The sequence below is a fragment of the Zosterops lateralis genome (assembly GCF_965231275.1).
Source record: "Zosterops lateralis genome assembly, chromosome: 36".
Taxonomy (NCBI): Eukaryota; Metazoa; Chordata; class Aves; order Passeriformes; family Zosteropidae; genus Zosterops; species Zosterops lateralis.
The window spans coordinates 903790-923014 of NC_139796.1; the positions used below are offsets into that span (position 1 = coordinate 903790).

Here is a 19225-nt window from a genome sequence, read left to right on the forward strand (position 1 = left end):
TTTGGGTGGAAAAAATGGGAATTTTCAGTGGGAAAATGGGAATTTGTGCTGGAGAAAAAAAAAGGAATTTTTGGTGGAAAAAATGGGAATTTTGGGAGGGAAAATGGAATTTTCTGCAGGAAAAAAAAAAAGGGATTTCTGGGGATTTTTTTGGTGAAAAAAGTGGGATTTTTGGTGGAAAAATTGGGAATTTTCCTGGAAAAAAAAGACCAAACACCAAACCTGGAAACGGCTCCAACTTTATTCTGGCTCCTCCCACGGGGAGGAAAAAAAACCTCCCAAATTCCCCAAAATTTCCAACCTGGAAATTCCAACCCCAAAATCCCCCAAAAATTTTTTTAGTTTTTTTTTTTTTTAGGATTTTTCCCCCTTTTTTTTGGGTAAATTTTCCCATTTTTGGGTTTTTTTCCTTTTTTTCTTTTAGTTTTTTCCCATTTTTTTGGGGCTAAATTTGGGAAATCCCAAAAATTTTTCTAAAAACCCCAAAATTTTTCTAAAAAAACCCCAAAATCCCGAATTTAGGGGAGTCCCAAATTCCCAATTTTTAATTTTATTTTTATTTTAATTTTTCTTTTTTTGGGTTTTTTTGGGTTTTTGGAATTTTGGGGAGATTTTTTGGGAATTCAGGAGTTTCCCACGGTGGGATTTGGGTTTTTTGGAATTTTCTGGGGAGGATTTTTGGGATCCAAAATGAGATTTTGGGGTTTCCTGTTGGGATTTGGATTTTTTGGGATTTCCTGGGTGGGATTTTTGGGATCCAGGATGGAATTTTGGGGTTCCAGGTTGGGATTTTTGGGATTTGGAGGTTCCAGGTCGGGATTTTTGGGATCCAAAATGGGATTTTGGGGTTTTCTGATGGGAATTTTGGGATCCAGGTTGAAATTTGGGGGATTTTGGGGATCCAGAACCAAATTTTGGGGTTCCAGGTCGGGATTTTTGGGTTCCAGGTTGGGAATTTTGGGATTTGGGGGTTCCAGGTCGAGATTTTTGGGATTTTGGGTTTTTCCTCCGTCGTTTCCGGGCCTGGGGAGCCCCCGAGGGGTTTCTCTTCCTCTTGGAGCTGCCGGGGAACAAATCTGGGGGGAAAAAGAGGAAAAAATGGGAATTCAGAGGGGAAAAATGGGATTTAGGGTGAAAAAATTGGGATTTGGGGAAAAAAATTGGGATTTGGAGGGAAGAAAATGGGATTTAAGGGAAAAGAATTTGGGATTTGGAGGGGAAAAAATGGGATTGGGGGGGAAAAGTTGGGATTTAGGGTAAAAATATTGGGATTTATGGTAAAAAAATTGGGATTTGGGGGGAAAAATGGGATTTAGGGGAAAGAATTTGGGATTTTGGGGAAGGAATTTGGGGCCTGGAAGTGTCAGAGCGTTTACTTTGATCCCAAATCACGGAAATTCAGGAGGTTTTTGTGTCATCAGCCACTTCCAGGAGGGAAAAATGGAAATAAAACCCAACCCTGCCCCAAAATAAACCTGGAAACTCCAAAATCTCCTTTTTATTCCCCTAAAACTCACCTGGAAACCCCAAAATTCTGTTTTATTCCCCTCAAACTCACCTGAACACCCCAAAAATTTCCCTTTATTGTCCCCAAAACTCACCTGGAAACCCCAAAATTTCCTTTTACCCCCCAAAATTCACCTGAATTGTCCCCAAAATCACCTGAAAAACCCCAAACTTTTATTTTATCCCCCCCAAAACTCACCTGGAACCCCCAAAATTCCCTTTTCCCCCTCCAAAAGCTCACCTGGATCCCCCAGGACTCACCTGGAACCCCAAAAAACTCACCTGGGACCCCCAAAACTCACCTGGAAACCCCCAAATTTCCTTTTATCCCCCCAAACTCACCTGAAAAACCCCAAAATTTTATTTTATCCCCCCAAAACTCACCTGGAAACCCCAAAATTCCCTTTTCCCCCTCCAAAAACTCACCTGGATCCCCCAGGACTCACCTGGAACCCCCAAAACTCACCTGGGACACCCCAAAATTTCCTTTTATCCCCCCAAACTCACCTGAAAAACCCTGAAATTTTACTTTATCTCCTCTAAACTCACCTGGATCCCCCAGGACTCACCTGTGTCGGGCTCCTCCCCCAGCTCCTGTCTGTAATACTCGGCCTCGTCCTCCTCCGACTCCTCCTCACCTGCCTCAGGTGCCCCGGGGTCCTCAACCTCACCTGAGGCCTCACCTGGGTCACCTGAGGGCTCACCTGAGCTGCGGCCCATCCCGGCCAGGCTGCGCTGCCTGAGGGGGGAGATGGGGACAGGTGAGGACAGGTGAGGGGACAGGTGAGATGGGGACAGGTGAGATGGGGACAGGTGAGGGGGGACAGGTGAGATGGGGACAGGTGAGAGGGGACAGGTGAGGGGACACCTGGGGGAGTCTCACCTGTGTGACCTTTCTGCCCTCACCTGTGTGACCCTCCTCACCTGGGAACCCCCTGCCACCCTCACCTGGGTCACCTGAGCCTGGAGACACCTGAGCCCTCACCTGTGTCCCACCTGAACCTTCACCTGTGTCCCACCTGTCTCACCTGTCTAACCTGTGTCTAACCTGTGTCTCACCTGTGTCCCACCTGTCCCCTCACCTGTCTCACCTGTCCCCCCTGTGTTTCACCTGTCCCACCTGTCCCCCCCATGTCTCACCTGTCCAGGTGTCTCATCTGTCCCTCACCTGTGCAGGTGTCTCACCTGGCTCCTCACCTGTCCCCTAGGTGTCCCCCTGTCCCCCAGGTGTCTCACCTGTCCCGGTGTCTCACCTGTCCCCTCACCTGTCCTGGTGTCTCACCTGTGCTGCTCCCGCAGGCGCCGTTTCCTGTCCAGGTTCATTTCCTGTCTCCGCCTCCTCTCCGCCCTCACCTGCAGCTGCTGCTCCTTCCGGGCCAGGAGCTCCTGCAGCTCCTCGGGGCTCTTGGGGGCTGCGGGGAGAGCTCGGCTCACACACCTGGGCACACCTGGGATACACCTGGGCACACCTGGGATACACCTGGGATACCCAAACACACCTGGGCACACCTGGGATACACCTGGGATACACCTGGGATACACCTGGGCACACCTGGGATACACCTGGGATACCCACACACACACCTGGGCACACCTGGGATACACCTGGGCACACCTGGATACACCTGGGATACCCATAGGCACACCTGGGCACACCTGGGATACACCTGGGCACACCTGGGATACCCACACACACACCTGGGCACACCTGGGATACACCTGGGATACCCACACACACACCTGGGCACACCTGGGATACCTGGGAGACACCTGGGCACACCTGGGATACACCTGAGATACCCACACACACACCTGGGCACACCTGAGATACCTGGGAGACACCTGGGCACACCTGGGATACACCTGGGATACCCACACACACTCCTGAGATACACCTGGGTACACCTGAGATACCTCGGCACACCTGAGATACACCTGAGATACCCACACACACACCTGGGCACACCTGAGGTATCAACACACACACCTGGACACACCTGGACACACCTGAGATACCCACAGACACACCTGGACACAGGTGAGATCCCCCCCTCTGCTGTCCCAGGTGTCCCCAGGTGTGTCACTCACCCAGGCCGTGGTACAGGTGTGTCCCCAGGTGTGTCCCAGGTGTGTCACTCACCCAGGCCGTGGTACAGGTGTGTCCCCAGGTGTCCCCAGGTGTGTCACTCACCCAGGCCGTGGTACAGGTGTGTCCCAGGTGTGTCACTCACCCAGGCCGTGGTACAGGTGTGTCCCCAGGTGTCCCAGGTGTGTCCCAGGTGTGTCACTCACCCAGGCCGTGGTACAGGACGTTCCCCTGGCCCAGCCCCTCCTCCACCTTCACCAACTGCAGCGTCAGACGGGGCCCGATCTGGGATGGGGACAATGACAGGGGACAATGACAGGGACAGGGGACAGAGACAGGACAGGAGGACAGGGGACAATGACAGGGGACAGGAGACATGGGACAGAGGGAACAGGGACAGAGGGGACAGAGGGGGGACCAAAGTGAGGTGCGGTGACACCTGGGCACCATCCCCACCTGTCCCCACCACCTGTGTGTCCCCAGTGTCCCCTCCATGTCCCCAGTGTCCCCAGTGTGTCCCCAGTGATGTCCCCAATGTCCCCTCATTGTCCCCAATGTCCCCAACGTCCCCAATGTCACACCTCGGTCAGCCTGACCGCGCTCTGTTTCGTGACCTCGTTCCCCAGTGTCCCCAATGTCCCCAATGATGTCCCCAATGTCCCCAATGTCACACCTCAGTCAGTCTGACCGCGCTCTGTTTGGTGGCCTCGTTCCCCAATGTCCCCAGTGATGTCCCCAGTGTCCCCAGTGATGTCCCCAATGTCACACCTCGGTCAATCTGACCGCGCTCTGTTTGGTGGCCTCGTTCCCCAGTGTCCCCAATGTCCCCAGTAATGTCCCCAATGTCCCCAGTGTCCCCAATGTCCCCAGGATGTCCCCAGTGTCCCCAGTGTCACACCTCAGTCAGCCTGACCGCGCTCTGTTTGGTGGCCTCGTTCCCCAATGTCCCCAGTGATGTCCCCAGTGTCACACCTCTGTCAATCTGACCGCGCTCTGTTTGGTGGCCTTGTTCCCCAGTGATGTCCCCAGTGTCCCCAGTGTCACACCTCGGTCAGTCTGACCGCGCTCTGTTTGGTGGCCTCGTTCCCCAGTGATGTCCCCAATGTCCCCAGTGATGTCCCCAGTGTCCCCAATGTCCCCAGTGATGTCCCCAGTGTCACACCTCAGTCAGTCTGACCGCGCTCTGTTTGGTGGCCTCGTTCCCCAGTGATGTCCCCAATGTCCCCAGTGATGTCCCCAATGTCCCCAGTGATGTCCCCAATGTCCCCAGTGATGTCCCCAGTGTCACACCTCTGTCAGCCTGACCGCGCTCTGTTTGGTGGCCTCGTTCCCCAGTGATGTCCCCAATGTCCCCAGTGATGTCCCCAGTGTCACACCTCAGTCAATCTGACCGCGCTCTGTTTGGTGGCCTCGTTCCCCAGTGATGTCCCCAATGTCCCCAGTGATGTCCCCAGTGTCCCCAATGTCCCCAGTGTCACACCTCTGTCAGCCTGACCGCGCTCTGTTTTGTGGCCTCGTTCCCGCGCCCGGCGCAGTTTTGGGGCAATTCCAGCACGTTTTGGGTCCCGTCGGGCTCCGCTTCGCTCTCGGACAGGAGCACGTTCCTGAGGGGACAGGGACAGTGACAGGGGACATCTGTGAGGGGACAGGAGCACGTTCCTGGGGGGACAGGGACAGGGACAGGGACATCTGTGAGGGGACAGGGACAGGGACAGGAGCACGTTCCTGAGGGGACAGGGGACAGTGACAGGGGACAGGGGACAGGGGACATCTGTGAGGGACAGGAGCACGTTCCTGAGGGGACAGGACAGTGACAGTGACATCTGTGAGGGACAGGAGCACGTTCCTGGGGGGACAGGGACAGGGGACAGGGACAGGGGACATCTGTGAGGGGACAGGAGCACGTTCCTGAGGGGACAGGACAGGGATAGGGACATCTGTGAGGGGACAGTGACAGGGGACAGTGACACCTCTGGGGGACAGGGACGGGACAGGAGCATGTTCCTGAGGGGACAGGACGGTGACATCTGTGAGGGGACAGGAACAGGGACAGTGACACCTCTGGGGGACAGGGACAGTGACACCTCTGGAGGTGTCCCCAGGTCTCAGTGTCACGAGGCACCCCAGGAAGTTCTTGTGTCCCCCAAGGTGTCCCCAAAGTGTCCCCAAGGTGTCCCCAATGTCCCTGATGACCCCAGGATGTCCCTGATGTCCCTAAGGTGTCCCCAGGCTGTCCCTGATGTCCCCAGGATGTCCCCAAGGTGTCCCCATACCCCGTCAGGAGGTCACTGGTGTCCCCAATGTCCCCAGGATGTCCCCAATGTCCCCAGGTGTCCCCAGGCTGTCCCTGATGTCCCCAGGATGTCCCCAGTGTCCCCAAGGTGCCCCATACCCCGTCAGGAGGTCACTGATGTCCCCAGGATGTCCCCAATGTCCCCAAAGTGTCCCCAGGCTGTCCCCACTGTCCCCTACCCCGTCAGGAGGTCACTGACGTCCTCGGCCCGGCCCAGGATGCCCCCAAGCTGTCCCTGATGTCCCCAAGGTGTCCCCAATGTCCCTGTGATGTCCCCAAGGTGTCCCCAAGGGTGTCCCCAGTGTCCCCAGGATGTCCCCAAGGTGTCCCCAATGTCCCCAAGGTGTCCCCAAGGTGTCCCCAAGGTGTCCCCAAGGGTGTCCCCAGTGTCCCCAATGTCCCCAATGTCCCCAAGGTGTCCCCAATGTCCCCAAGGTGTCCCCAATGTCCCTGTGATGTCCCCAAGGTGTCCCCAGGATGTCCCCAATGTCCCCACTGTCCCGTACCCCGTCAGGAGGTCACTGACGTCCTCGGCCCAGCCCAGGATGTCCCCAAGGTGTCCCCAATGTCCCCAAGGTGTCCCCAAGGGTGTCCCCAGTGTCCCCAGGATGTCCCCAATGTCCCCACTGTCCCCAAGGTGTCCCCAAGATGTCCCCAAGGTGTCCCCAGGATGTCCCCAATGTCCCCACTGTCCCGTACCCCGTCAGGAGGTCACTGACATCCTCGGCCCGGCCCAGAATGTCCCCAATGTCCCCGAGGTGTCCCCAATGTCCCCGAGGTGTCCCCTACCCCGTCAGGAGGTCACTGACGTCCTCGGCCCGGCCCAGGTTGGGGAATTTCTCCTGGAGGATTTTCCGGATCCCCCGACTGAGCCCCACGGGAACCACCTGGATACTGCTGGAATTGGGGGAAAAATGGGAATTTGGGGAAAAAAACCCAGAAAAAGGGGAAAAATGGGAATGGGGAACCACCTGGACACTGCTGGAATTGGGGGAAAAAATGGGAATTTGGGGAAAAAATGGGAAAATCATGGAAAAATGGGGATGGGGGACATGGGGAATCACCTGGACACTGCTGGAGTGGGGAAAAAATGGGAATTTGGGGAAAAATCATGGAAAATCGAAAAAATAGGAAAAAAATGGGGATTTGGGAGTGTGGGAATTACCTGGACACTTGGAAATGGGGAAAAAAAACAGGAAAAAAAATCAGAAAAATGGGAAAAATGGGAAAAAATGGGAGTGGGGAACCACCTGGACACTGCTGGGATTGGAGGGGAAAAAATGGGATTTTGGGATGGGAATTTGGGGTGAGAATTTATGGATTTGGGGTGGGAATTTGGGGATTTGGGGAAAAGGGGAATTTGGGGATTTGGGAATTTGAGAATTTGGGGATTTCGGATTTTGGGGATTTGAGAATTTGGGATTTTGGGGATTTGGGGATTTGAGGATTTGGGAATTTGGGACTTTGAAAATTTGGGATTTGGGGATTTGGGACTTTGGGAATTTGAGATTTGGGACTTTGGGGATTTGGGACTTTGGGATTTTGGGAATTTGGGATTTGAGGATTTGGGATTTTGGGACTTTGGGACTTTGGGATTTGAGGATTTGGGATTTTGGGACTTTGGGACTTTGAGATTTTGGGGATTTTGGGATTTGGGGATTTTGGATATTTGAGGATTTGGGACTTTGGGATTTGGGAATTTGAGGATTTAGGAATTTGGGACTTCGGGGATTTGGGATTTTGGGAATTTGGGACTTTGGGAATTTGGGATTTTGGGGATTTTGGGGATTTGGGAATGGGCAAAAAGGGATTTTGGGAATTTGGGAATTTGGGACTTTGGGAATTTGGGATTTTAGGGAATTTGAGAATTTGGGATTTGGCCTCACTAGTGCCGGAGCTCCAGGTGCTGGGACTCGGCGTCGTAGGAAATCAACAAACAGCGACGGATGGAATTGAGATTGAGCTGCAGAAACAACGGGAAAAACAACGGGAAAAATGGGAAAAATGGGAAAAATCCCCCATTCCCCAGCCCCGTCTGCCCCTTTCCCAAATTCTGAATCTCAAACCCCAAATCCCAAACCTTGACCCCCAAATTCCCAAAACTCAAATTCCCGTTCCTAAATCCTAATTCCCATTTTCCCATTTCCCCCATTCCCAAATCCCCAAACCCCAAATTCCCAAATTCCCAAAACCCCAAACCCCAAACCCCAAATTCCCAAATTCCCAAATCCCCAAACCCCAAACCCTCATTTCCCCCATTCCCAAAACCCCCAAACCCCCAAATTTTTGTTTCCCCCAAACCCCAAATTCCCATTTCCCCCATTCCCAAAACCCCAACCCACAAATTCCCATTTCCAAATCCCATTTCCCCCATTCCCAAACCCCAACACCCCAAACCCCAAACCCTCAAACCCCCAAAAACCCCGAATCCCAAATTCCCACTTCCCCCATTCCCAAACCCCAAATCCTCATTTCCTCCATTCCCAAAACCCCAAAACCCTCAAACCCCAAACCCCAAATTCTTATTTCCCCCATTCCCAAACCCCAAAACCCCCAAACCCCCAAATCCTCTTTCCCCCATTCCCAAACCCCAAATTTCCAAACCCCAAATCCCCATTTCCCCCATTCCCAAAACCACCAAACCCCATTTTTTTGTTTCCCCCATTCCCAAATTCCCATTTTTTTTTTATTTCCCCCATTCCCAAAACCCCCAAACCCCAAATTCCCATTTCCAAATCCCATTTCCCCCATTCCCAAAACCCCAAAACCCCAAAACCCTCAAACCCCAAATTCCCATTTCCAATTCCCATTTCCCCCATTCCCAAACCCCAAAATCCCCGAATTTTTGTTTCCCCCAAACCCCAAATCCCAATTCCCATTTCCCCCATTCCCAAAACCACAAAACCCTCAAACCCCAAACCCCAAATTCCCATTTCCTCCATTCCCAAACCCCAATTTCTGTTTCCCCCATTCCCAAATTCCCATTTTTTTTAATTTCCCCCATTCCCAAAACCCCAAACAAAACCCCAAAACCCCAAACAAACCCCAAACAAACCGACCTTGTGCACGTTGAGGGCCGGGAACATCCCCTGGAACATCCCTGCCATGAGTTTGAGGTGAATTTGGGGAGCCCCAAAGTTCCCCAGGACCAACAACGGGGGGTGCAGGAACTGCTGCTCGTGCATCCGGTGCCTTTTTAGGGATGAGACCACGTCACGCACCAGGGAGTACTGAAATTGGGGAAAAAAGGGGAAAAAATGGGAAAAAAGGGGAAAAAAATGGGATTTATCCCTAAAAAATCAAGCCTAGAAAGTCAAAATCCCAAAAAAAAACAGCCCGGAAACAAAAAATCCCCAAAAAATCAACCCCGGAAACTCAAAATCCTAAAAAAACCCCATCCCAGGAACCCAAAATCCCAAAAAAATCAACCCCAGAATCCACAATCCCAAAAAATCAACCCCAGAAGCCCAAAATCCCCCCAAAAATCCACCCCAGAATAGTAAAAAATCCCACAGAATCCATTCAGGAATCATGAAAAAACCCCAATCCTTAAAATCCCCCATGTCCTGGACCAGGGAGTGCTGAAAAAGGGGGAAAAATGGGATTTAATCCTAAAAAATCAACCCTAGAAACAAAAAATCCTAAAAAAAACCAGCCCAGAAACAAAAAATCCTAAAAAAATCCACCCCAGAATCCAAAAAAGCTCCAAAACCCTCAAAAAACTCCATAAAATCTCTTTTAGAATCATGAAAAAAAGGCCAAATCCCAAAAAAAAAAAACCCAATCCCAAAAAATCCCCAAAAAAATCAACCCCAGAAACCCAAAATCTCAAAAAAATCCACTCCAGAAACTCAAAATCCCAAAAAAAATCCACCCTGGAATAGAAAATTCAAAAATAACCAGCCCAGAACCCAAAAAAACCCACCAAACCCCCAAAAAATCCACCCCAGGAACCAAAAATCCCCAAAAAATCAACCCCAAAAATTCAAAATCCTAAAAAAAACCAGCATAGGAACACAAAATCCTAAAAAAAAGCCCAGAATCACCAAAAAAACCCAAAATACCAAAAAAAACCCCTCCCAAAACAGCCCAGAATTCTAAAAAAAACCATAAAATCTCTTTTAGAATCCTGAAAAAAAACCCCAATCCCCCAAAAAAATCCCAATCCTAAAAAATCCCCCAAAAAATTAACTCCAGAAGCCCCAAAATCCTAAAAAAATCCACCCCAGAAACCCAAAAAACCCTCCAAGCCCAAAAAAACCAGCCCAGAATCCTGAAAAAAACACCAAATCCCCCCCCAAAAACCCCAAAAATCCTCAAAAAACCCCAAGAAATCCTCAAAAAAAAATCCAAAAAATCCACAAAAAAACCCCCAAAATCATCGAAAAGCCCCAAAAATCCTCAAAAAAAATCCAAAACCCAAAATCTGCAAAAAAAAAAACCCCAAATCTCCTCTCGAATCCACAAAATCCACAGTGAGATCTGAAAAAAAAAAAAAAAAAAAAACAATCCCAAAAAATCCCAAAAAAATCAACTCCAGGAACACAAAATCCCAAAAAACTTTCACGCCAAAATGGCCCCGAAAAATCCCCAAAAAATTTGGGGGGAAATCCAGAAAAATCCTGGGAGAAACCAAGAAAAATCCAGGGAAAAATCAAAGAAAAATCGAGGAAAAAAAATCCATATAAAATTCTGAGAAAAACCCAGAAAATATCCAAAAAAATCCCAGAAAAATCCAGGAAAAGTCCCAGAAAATTCTGGGAAAAATCCCAGAAAAACTGAGGAAAAAATCCAGGGAAAATGGGAAAATTCTGGGAAAAATCCAGGAAAAATCCCAGAAAATTCTGGGAAAAATCCCAGAAAAATCCAGGAAAAATCCTGGGAAAAATCCCAGAGAAATCAAGAAAAATAATCCAGGGAAAATTCTGGGAAAAATAAAAAAAAATCCCAGAGAAACCCAGGAAAATCCTTGGAAAAATCCCAGAAAAATTCTGGGAAAAATCCCAGAAAAAAAATTGGGAAAATCCCGGAAAAAATCCCAGAAAAATCCAGAGAAAAATCCTGGAAAAATCGAGAAAAAAAACTGGGAAAATCCTGGAAAAATCCCCAAAAAAAAAAAAATCGAGGAAAAATCCCAGAAAAATCTCAGAAAAATCCAGGAAAAAATCCCCAAAAAATCAAGAAAAAAAATCCAGGAAAACCCTCCCAAAAAAAATCCCAAAATTCTCTTTAGAATCCACAAAAATCCACCCCAGAATTCTCAAAAAATCCCCCCAGAATTCCCAAAAATCCCCAAAAAATCCCCCAAAATTCCCCAATTTCCCCCTGGACTCACCTGGAGAATTTTGAAGGTCAAAGTGGGACCCCCCGGGAGACGGAAAAGTTTCTGGAAAAGAGAAAAAAAAGGTTCAAAAATGGGAAAAAATCCCAGAAAAAAAATGGGGAAAATTGGGGAAAATTCCAGAAAAAAATTGGGAAAAATTGGGGAAAATTCCAGAAAAAATCTGGGAAAAATCCCCAAAAAAATCTGGGAAAATTCAGGGAAAAAATGGGAAAAAATCTGGGGAAATTCTGGAAAAATACAGGAAAAATAATGGGAAAATGTGGATAAAAATCCAGGAAAAAAAAACAGGGAAATTTTGGAAAAATACAGGGGAAAATCTGGGAAAAATTTAAAAAAAAAGAGAGAAAAAAATCCAGGAAAAATCCTGGGAAAAAATAGAAAAAAAAAATCCAGGAAAAATCCAGGAAAATTTATTAAAAAAAATTCCAGGAAAAATCCCAGAAAATCCAGGAAAAATCCTGGAAAATCAGAATAAAAATCCAGGAAAAATCCTGGAAAAAAAAAAGGGAAAATCTGAAAAAAATCCTGGAAAAAATTCAAGAAAAATTCTGGAAAATCCCAGGAAAATCTGGGAAAAAATCCTGGAAAAATTCCGGGAAAATTCCGGAAAAATCCCAGAAAAATCTTGGGAAAAAATCCTGCAAAAATCAAGAAAAAAATCAGGGAAAAATCCTGGAAAAATCCCAGAAAAAAAATCTGGAAAAATCGAGGAAAATCGAGGAAAAAAATCCTGGGAAAAATCAAGAAAAAAATCCAGGAAAAATTCTGGAAAAATCCCAGAAAAATCCTGGAAAAATTGAGAAAAAAAATCCAGGAAAAATCCCAGAAAAATCAAGAAAAAATCCTGGAAAATCTGGAGAAAAATCCAGGAAAAATCAAAAAAAAATCCAGGAAAAATGCAGATACAAATCCTGGGAAAATCCTGGGAAAAAAATTGGGAAAATCTGAAAAAAATCCTGGAAAATCAGGAAAAAATCTGGAAAAAAATCCTGGAAAAATCCCGGAAAAAATCCTCAGAAAAAATCCAGGAAAAATCCTGGGGAAATTCCAGAAAAATGCAGGAAAAATCTCGGGAAAATTCTGGAAAATTCCCAGAAAAAAATCTGGAAAAATCCCCAAAAAATCAAGAAAAAAATCTGAGAAAAATCCTGGAAAAATCCCAGAAAAAATTTGGAAAAATTGAGGAAAAAAATCCTGGAAAAATCGAGGAAAAAATCCAAGAAAAAAACAGGAAAAATCCTGGAAAAAGTCCCAGGAAAATTCTGGAAAATTCCCAGAAAAAAATCTGGAAAAATCCCAAAAATATCAAGAAAAAAGTCTGGGAAAAATCCTGGAAAAATCCCAGAAAAAAATCTGGAAAAATCCCAGAAAAAAAATCTGGAAAAATCCCAGAAAAATCCCAGAAAAAATCTGGAAAAATCAAGAAAAAAATCCAGGAAAAATCCCAGGAAAATCTTGGGGAAATTCTGGAAAATGCCCAGAAAAAATCTGAAAAAATCCCCAAAAAATCAGGAAAAAAATCTGGGAAAATGTTTGGAAAAATCCCTGAAAAAATCTGGGAAAAATCCAGGAAAAAAATCCAGGAAAAATCTCATGAAAAACCCAGAAAATCCCAAAAAAAAAAGATGAAAAAGAACCTAAAAATCATTTTTTTTTTCTCTCTGGGATGGACTGAAAGCCCCAAAATTTGGGAATTTCATCCCCTTCCACCCCAAATCCCAAATTTCCAACCCTAAAATTCCCAAAATTCCCAATTTTCTGCCCCCCCAGATCCATCAGAGCGTTTACTTTGGAACAATCACGGATTTAAATCATGGAAATAAAATTTTTCATCATTTGGGTCTGGGAGGGCTCTTGGGACACTCAAAATTCCCCAAAAAAATTCCCAAAATGCCCCAAAAAATCCCCAAAAAAATCCCAAAAAAATTCCCAAAAAATCCCCAAAAAAATCCCAAAAAATCCCCAAAAATTCCCCCCCAAAAACCTGGAAAAATCTCCCCCAAAAATCCCGAAAAAATTCCCAAAAAATCCCTCAAAATTTCCCCAAAAAATCCTCAAAAAGTCCCCCCAAAATCCGCCCAAAAATAAAAAAAAAATTCCCAAAAAATTCCCCCCAAAATTTCTGAAGAATCCCCCAAAAATTCCAAAAAAAATCCACCAAAAAATCCCCCCAAAATTCCCAAAATTCCCCCCAAAAATCCAGAAAAAATCCCACAAACCTCCCCAAAAAATCCAGCAAAAAATAAAAAAAAAATCCAAAAAAATTCCCTCCAAAATTTCCCAAAAAATCAAAAAATAATCCCCCTAAAATTCCCCCCAAAAATTCTCAAAAAAATTTCAGCAAAACCCCCTCAAAATTCCCAAAAACATCCCCAAAAATCCCCCCCAAAATCCAGAAAAATCTCCGCCCAAACCGGAAAAAAAAAAAAAAAAAAAACCAAAATTCCCAAAAACTCCCCAAAAAATCCAAAAAAAATCCCGCAACCCTCCCCCAAAAATTCCTAAAAAACCCCCCAAAATTTCCCCCCAAAAATCAATTTAAAATCCTAAAAAAAATCCCAAATAAAAACCCCAAATCTCACCACGTTGACCCCGGTCTGGGACTTGCTGAGCACCAGGAACTGGGTGACCCCCAAAAATCCCTAAAAATCCCCTCAAAAGAATAAATAAATCCTGAAAAAAAATCCCCAAAAATTCCTCCAAAAATCCAGCCAAAATATCCCCAAAAAGTTAAAAAAAATCCCACAAAAAAATCCCAAAAAATTGCAAAAAAATGCATTAAAAATCCAAAAAAAAATCGCAAAAAAAAATCATAAAAATTCCCAAAAAATCCCAAAAAAATCCCAAAAAAAATCCCAAAAAATTCCCTCTAAAATTTCCCAAAAAATACCTAAAATCCCCCCCAAAAAATCTCAATTTTCCCCCCAAATCTCACCAAGTTGACCCCGGTCTGGGACTTGCTGAGCACCAGGAACTGGGTGACCCCCAAAGGTCCGGCCACGGCCACCAAATCCCGCAGGGAGTTGCTGCGACGCACCTGGAAAACACAAAATTCCTCAGGGATATCCCTAAAAAATCCTGGAAAAGATCCTGAAATTCTTGGAAAAAAAGCTGAAAATTTCTGGAAAAAAACAAACAAACAAAAATCTGGATGGAGAAGAGGTCCAGGACCTTCCTGAGGCCATTCCCAGTACTCCCAGTATCCATTCCCAGTATTCCCAGTACTCCCAGTATCCATTCCCAGTATTCCCAGTACTCCCAGTATCCATTCCCAGTCCCACCTGCAGGTTCCTGGCAGTGAAGGGCTCCAGGACCCTCCAGGCCATTCCCAGTATCCCCAGTATCCCCATTAATCCTATTATTCCCATTAATCCCATTGTTCCCATTATACAGTCCCAGTATTCCCAGTGCTCCCATTATCCAATCCCAGTACTCCCAGTATCCATTCCCAGTATTGCCATTATCCATTCCCAGTGCTCCCAGTGCTCCCAGTGCTCCCAGTACCTGCAGGTTCCTGGAGGTGAGGGGCTCCAGGACCCTCCTGAGGCCATTCCCAGTATCCCCAATATCCTCATTAATCCCATTATTCTCATTACTCCCATTATCCATTCCCAGTATCTCCAGTATCCCATTCCCAGTATTCCCAGTTCTCCCAGTATCCAATCCCAGTCCCACCTGCAGGTTCCTGGTTGTGAAGGTCTCCAGGACCCTCCAGGCCATTCCCAGTGTCTGTTCCCAGTATCCCCAGTATCCCCATTAATCCTATTATTCTCATTAATCCCACTGTTCCCATTATACAGTCCCAGTATTCCCAGTGCTCCCATTATCCAATCCCAGTACTCCCAGTATCCATTCCCAGTATTGCCATTATCCATTCCCAGTGCTCCCAGTTTCCATCCCAGTATTCCCAGTACTCCCAGTATCCATTCCCAGTATTCCCAGTGCTCCCAGTATCCATTCCCAGCACTCCCAGTATCCATTCCCAGTACTCCCAGTATCCATTCCCAGTATTCCCAGTGCTCCCAGTTGTTGTTACCTGCAGGTTCCTGGCGGTGAAGGGCTCCAGGACCCTCCTGAGGCCATTCCCAGTATCCCCATTACCCCCATTATCCCCAGTACCCCACTCCCAGTATTCCCAGTACCCCAATCCCAGGGCTCCCAATATTCCCAGTGCTCCCAGTATCCAATCCCAGTGCTCCCAGTTGCTGTTACCTGCAGGTTCCTGGCGGTGAAGGGCTCCAGGACCCTCCTGAGGCCATTCCCAGTGTCCCCATTACCCCCATCATCCCCAGTACCCCATTCCCAGTATTCCCAGTGCTCCCAGTATCTCCCACCTGCAGGTTCCTGGCGGTGAAGGGCTCCAGGACCCTCCTGACGTCCCTGCAGAGGGTCCTGAGGCCATTCCCAGTATCCCCAGTACCCCCAGTACCCCAATCCCAGTATTCCCAGTGCTCCCAGTATCCATTCCCAGTATTCCCAGTGCTCCCAGTATCCCTGACCTGCAGGTTCCTGGCGGTGAAGGGCTCCAGGACCCTCCTGACGTCCCTGCAGAGGGTCCTGAGGCCATTCCCAGTATCCCCAGTACCCCCAGTACCCCAATCCCAGTATTCCCAGTGCTCCCAGTATCCATTCCCAGTATTCCCAGTGCTCCCAGTATCCCTGACCTGCAGGTTCCTGGCGGTGAAGGGCTCCAGGACCCTCCTGATGTCCCTGACGAGGCTCCTGAGGCCACTCCCAGTATCCCAATCCCAGTATCCCCAGTATCCCCAATATCCATTATCCCCATTATTCATTGCCAGTACTCCCAGTGCTCCCAGTATCCATTCCCAGTATTCCCAGTGCTCCCAGTATCCATTCCCAGTGCTCCCAGTATCCATTCCCAGTATTCCCAGTATCCAATCCCAGTCCCACCTGCAGGTTCCTGGCGGTGAAGGGCTCCAGGACCCTCCTGATGTCCCTGCAGAGGCTCCTGAGGCCATTCCCAGTATCCCCAGTACCCCCAATATCCCCAGTACCCCAATCCCAGTATTCCCAGTACCCCAATCCCAGGGCTCCCAGTATTCCCAGTGCTCCCAGTATCCAATCCCAGTGCTCCCAGTTGCTGTCACCTGCAGGTTCCTGGCGGTGAAGGGCTCCAGGACCCTCCTGAGGCCACTCCCAGTATCCCCATTATCCCATTAGCCCCAGTATCCATTCCCAGTCCTCCCAGTATCCATTCCCAGTATTCCCAGTATCCCCAGTATCCCTGACCTGCAGGTTCCTGGCGGTGAAGGGCTCCAGGACCCTCCTGAGGCCATTCCCAGTATCCCCAGTATCCCCATTAACCCCATTATCCCCAGTATTCATTCCCAGCACTCCCAGTATCCATTCCCAGTCCTCCCAGTGCTCCCAGTACCTGCAGGTTCCTGGCGGTGAGGGGCTCCAGGACCCTCCTGAGGCCATTCCCAGTATCCCCAATATCCCCATTAATCCCATTAACCCCTAATTATTCTCATTACTCCCATTAATCCCATTGTTCCCATTACACAATCCCAGTGCTCCCAGTATCCATTCCCAGTATTCCCAGTATTCCCAGTTGCTGTTACCTGCAGGTTCCTGGCGGTGAAGGGCTCCAGGACCCTCCTGATGTCCCTGCAGAGGGTCCTGAGGCTCCTCCCGGGGCGTCCCCGCGGGAACACGAAGGAGTGAGGGACGGCCCCGAACTCCTGCTCCGAGCGCAGCCGGGCCTGGGCCCTCTGGGCCCGCTGGAAACGGCTCTGGGGGGGCAGAAAATGCAAAATTAGACCAGAAATCCTGAATTTTCAACCCTAAATTGGCCCAAAATCCCAAAAATTCCCATTCGCGAAATCCCGAATCTGCGCTCTGAGAGTTGTCGGGTTTGGGCCCGTTGGAAATGGTTCTGGGAGGGCCCAAAAATCCCAAATTATCCCAAATTCTGGAATTCTCAATCTCTAAAATCCCAAATTCCCAATCCCAAAGTCCTGAATTATCCCAAATTGGCCCCAAATCCCAAAAATTCCCATTCTCAAAATCCCAAATTTCTGCTCTGAGCGTTGTTGGGCCTGGAAATGGCTCTGGGGGGACCAAAAATCCCAAAAAATCCCAAATTATCCCAAAAAATCCAAAATTCTCAATCCTAAAATCCAAAATCAGACCAGAAATCCAAAATTTTCAACCCCAAATTGGCCCAAAATCCCAAAAATTCCCGATCGTGAAATCCCAAATTTCTGCTCCAAGTGTTGTTGGGTTTGGGCTGGAAATGGCTCTGGGGGGACCCAAAAATCCCAAATTATCCCAAAAAAACCGAAATTCCCAATCCTAAAACCCAAAATCAGACCAGAAATCCCAAATTCCTAACCATAAAATCCTAAATTATCCAAAAAAATCCCAAATTTCCAACCCAAAAATCCCAAATTAGCCCAAAAAATCCCAAATTAGCCCAAAAATCCCAAATTCTCAATCCTAAAATCCCAAATTATCCTAAAAATCTCGAATTCCCAACCCTAAAATCCCAAATTATCTCGAATTATCCTAAATTAGCCCAAATTATCCTGAAATTTGGGGGTTTTGGATCCCAAAATACCAAATTCCTGCTGGAAACGGCTCTGGGGGGACCCAAAATTCCCAAATTAATTCCTAAATTATCCCCAAAAATCCCAAATTCTCAATCCTAAAATCCCAAATCAGACCAGAAATCCCAAATTCTCCACCCAAAAAAATCCGGGAAAAAAAAACCCCAAAAATTCCTGCCAGAAAAAAAAAAAAAAAAAAAAAAAAAAAAAAAAAAAAAAAAAAAAAAAAAAAAAAAATCCAAAAATTTTTTTTAAAAAACCTAAAAATTCCCGAAAAAAAACCCACAGAATTTGGAATTTCCGGGACCCCAAATCTCGATTTTTTTCCACCGGGAAAACCCAAAAAATTTGGGAATTTCAGGAGCTCAAACCCTTCAATCTTCTGAGGGGATTTTTAAACCCCAGAAATGGGTTTTTAAAATCCCAAAATTCCTCAAATTTGGGAATTTTCGATCCCGATTTTTCTGACGGGATGGGACCCCCCCCCCCCAAAAAAAAAAAAATCCCAAAAAATTTAGGAATTCCCCCAAAAATTCCTTATTTTTAAAAAATAACCCCCCCAAGGAATTCCAACCCTCCTAACGCTTCAAACTTTGAGAATTCCCAAATTTTCCCCACAGAAATCCCAAATTTTCCCTCAAAAACCCAATTTTTTCGCCCCTCCCGCCTCGTTTTTCCCCATTCTCGCTCCCCCCGCCATTCCCGACCCGCCTTTTCTCCCCCGACCCCTCCCTGTCCTTATTTTATCCCGTTTTTTCCCTTTTTTTCGTGTTTTTTCCCCTTTTTTTCCCGTTTTTCCCCCGTTTTTTTCCCTCCCGACCTTCCCGGGCCGCCCCATCCCGGCGCCTCCACGCGGCCTCCGCAACTTCCGGTTTCCGCCCGCCAAAACCTTCCGGTCACTTCCGGTGCGTCACTTCCGATTTGCTCCGGGCGTCAAACGTTGTCCCCAAACTTCAGTTCCGGTTGTTTTTTTGCCCCCTCGACTTTTTTGAGATCCCAAAAACAAACCCCAAAAAAGCCCCAAAATGCCCCAAAAATCCCCAAATTCTCCGGCGCGACAATGAACGAGAAGGGGCCGGTTGTGGAAGGAGTTCCAGGTTTAATGAGACACCGAAAATCCCCCCAAATTTCCCCCCAAAATCCCACCCAAAATCCTCCCAAATCCTCCAATTTCGCCCCAAATTCCCCAATTTTCACCCAAAATCTCCCAAAAACCCCCAAATTTTAGGATCCTCTTATGCTGAGCTGGGTCAAAGACACCTGAGGAGCCCCAGGCTGAGATGAGACCCCCCAAAACCCCAAAATTCCCCCTAAAACCCCCTAAAAACTCCGCGATTTCACCCAAAATCACCCAAATTTTGCCCCAAATCTCCCCAATTTTGCCCCAAATCTCCCAAAAACCCCCAAATTTTGGGGTCCCCTCA

General features: G+C 47.5%; 1 protein-coding gene across 4 annotated transcripts; it reads right to left on the reverse strand.

Moving 5' to 3' along the window:
• Positions 1-223: 223 nt before the first annotated feature.
• Positions 224-18750, reverse strand: LOC310921764 (suppressor of SWI4 1 homolog). Of its 4 annotated transcripts, XM_083881993.1 has the most exons (12): positions 18622-18750; positions 16815-16985; positions 14165-14266; positions 11221-11271; positions 8945-9115; positions 7772-7848; positions 6675-6782; positions 5073-5196; positions 3799-3877; positions 2789-2918; positions 2076-2245; positions 224-1076 (listed from the first exon to the last, which is right to left on the reverse strand). In XM_083881993.1, the coding sequence occupies exons 1-12, from the start codon at positions 18637-18639 to the stop codon at positions 562-564; spliced, it is 1716 nt and encodes a 571-aa protein (XP_083738119.1). In that variant the 5' UTR covers positions 18640-18750; the 3' UTR covers positions 224-561. The 4 variants fall into 4 exon arrangements, with proteins under 4 accessions (XP_083738119.1, XP_083738118.1, XP_083738117.1 ...); XM_083881992.1 differs by lacking the exons at positions 16815-16985; positions 18622-18750 and having other exon boundaries at positions 6675-6779; positions 14165-14601; XM_083881991.1 differs by lacking the exons at positions 16815-16985; positions 18622-18750 and having other exon boundaries at positions 14165-14599.
• Positions 18751-19225: the final 475 nt, after the last annotated feature.

What these genes read in the sequence shown, in the direction of transcription:
- LOC310921764 (XM_083881991.1), bottom strand. Translation starts at nt 14,467, where the DNA reads ATGGATACTGGGAGTACTGGGAATACTGGGAATGGATACTGGGAGTAC. An exon ending in TGACCTTCAAAATTCTCCAG is followed by an intron (nt 9,116 to 11,220) that starts GTGAGTCCAGGG and finishes CCCCAATTTCAG; the next exon opens with TACTCCCTGGTGCGTGACGT. An exon ending in CACCTGGAGCTCCGGCACTA is followed by an intron (nt 6,783 to 7,771) that starts GTGAGGCCAAAT and finishes CCCCAATTCCAG; the next exon opens with CAGTATCCAGGTGGTTCCCG.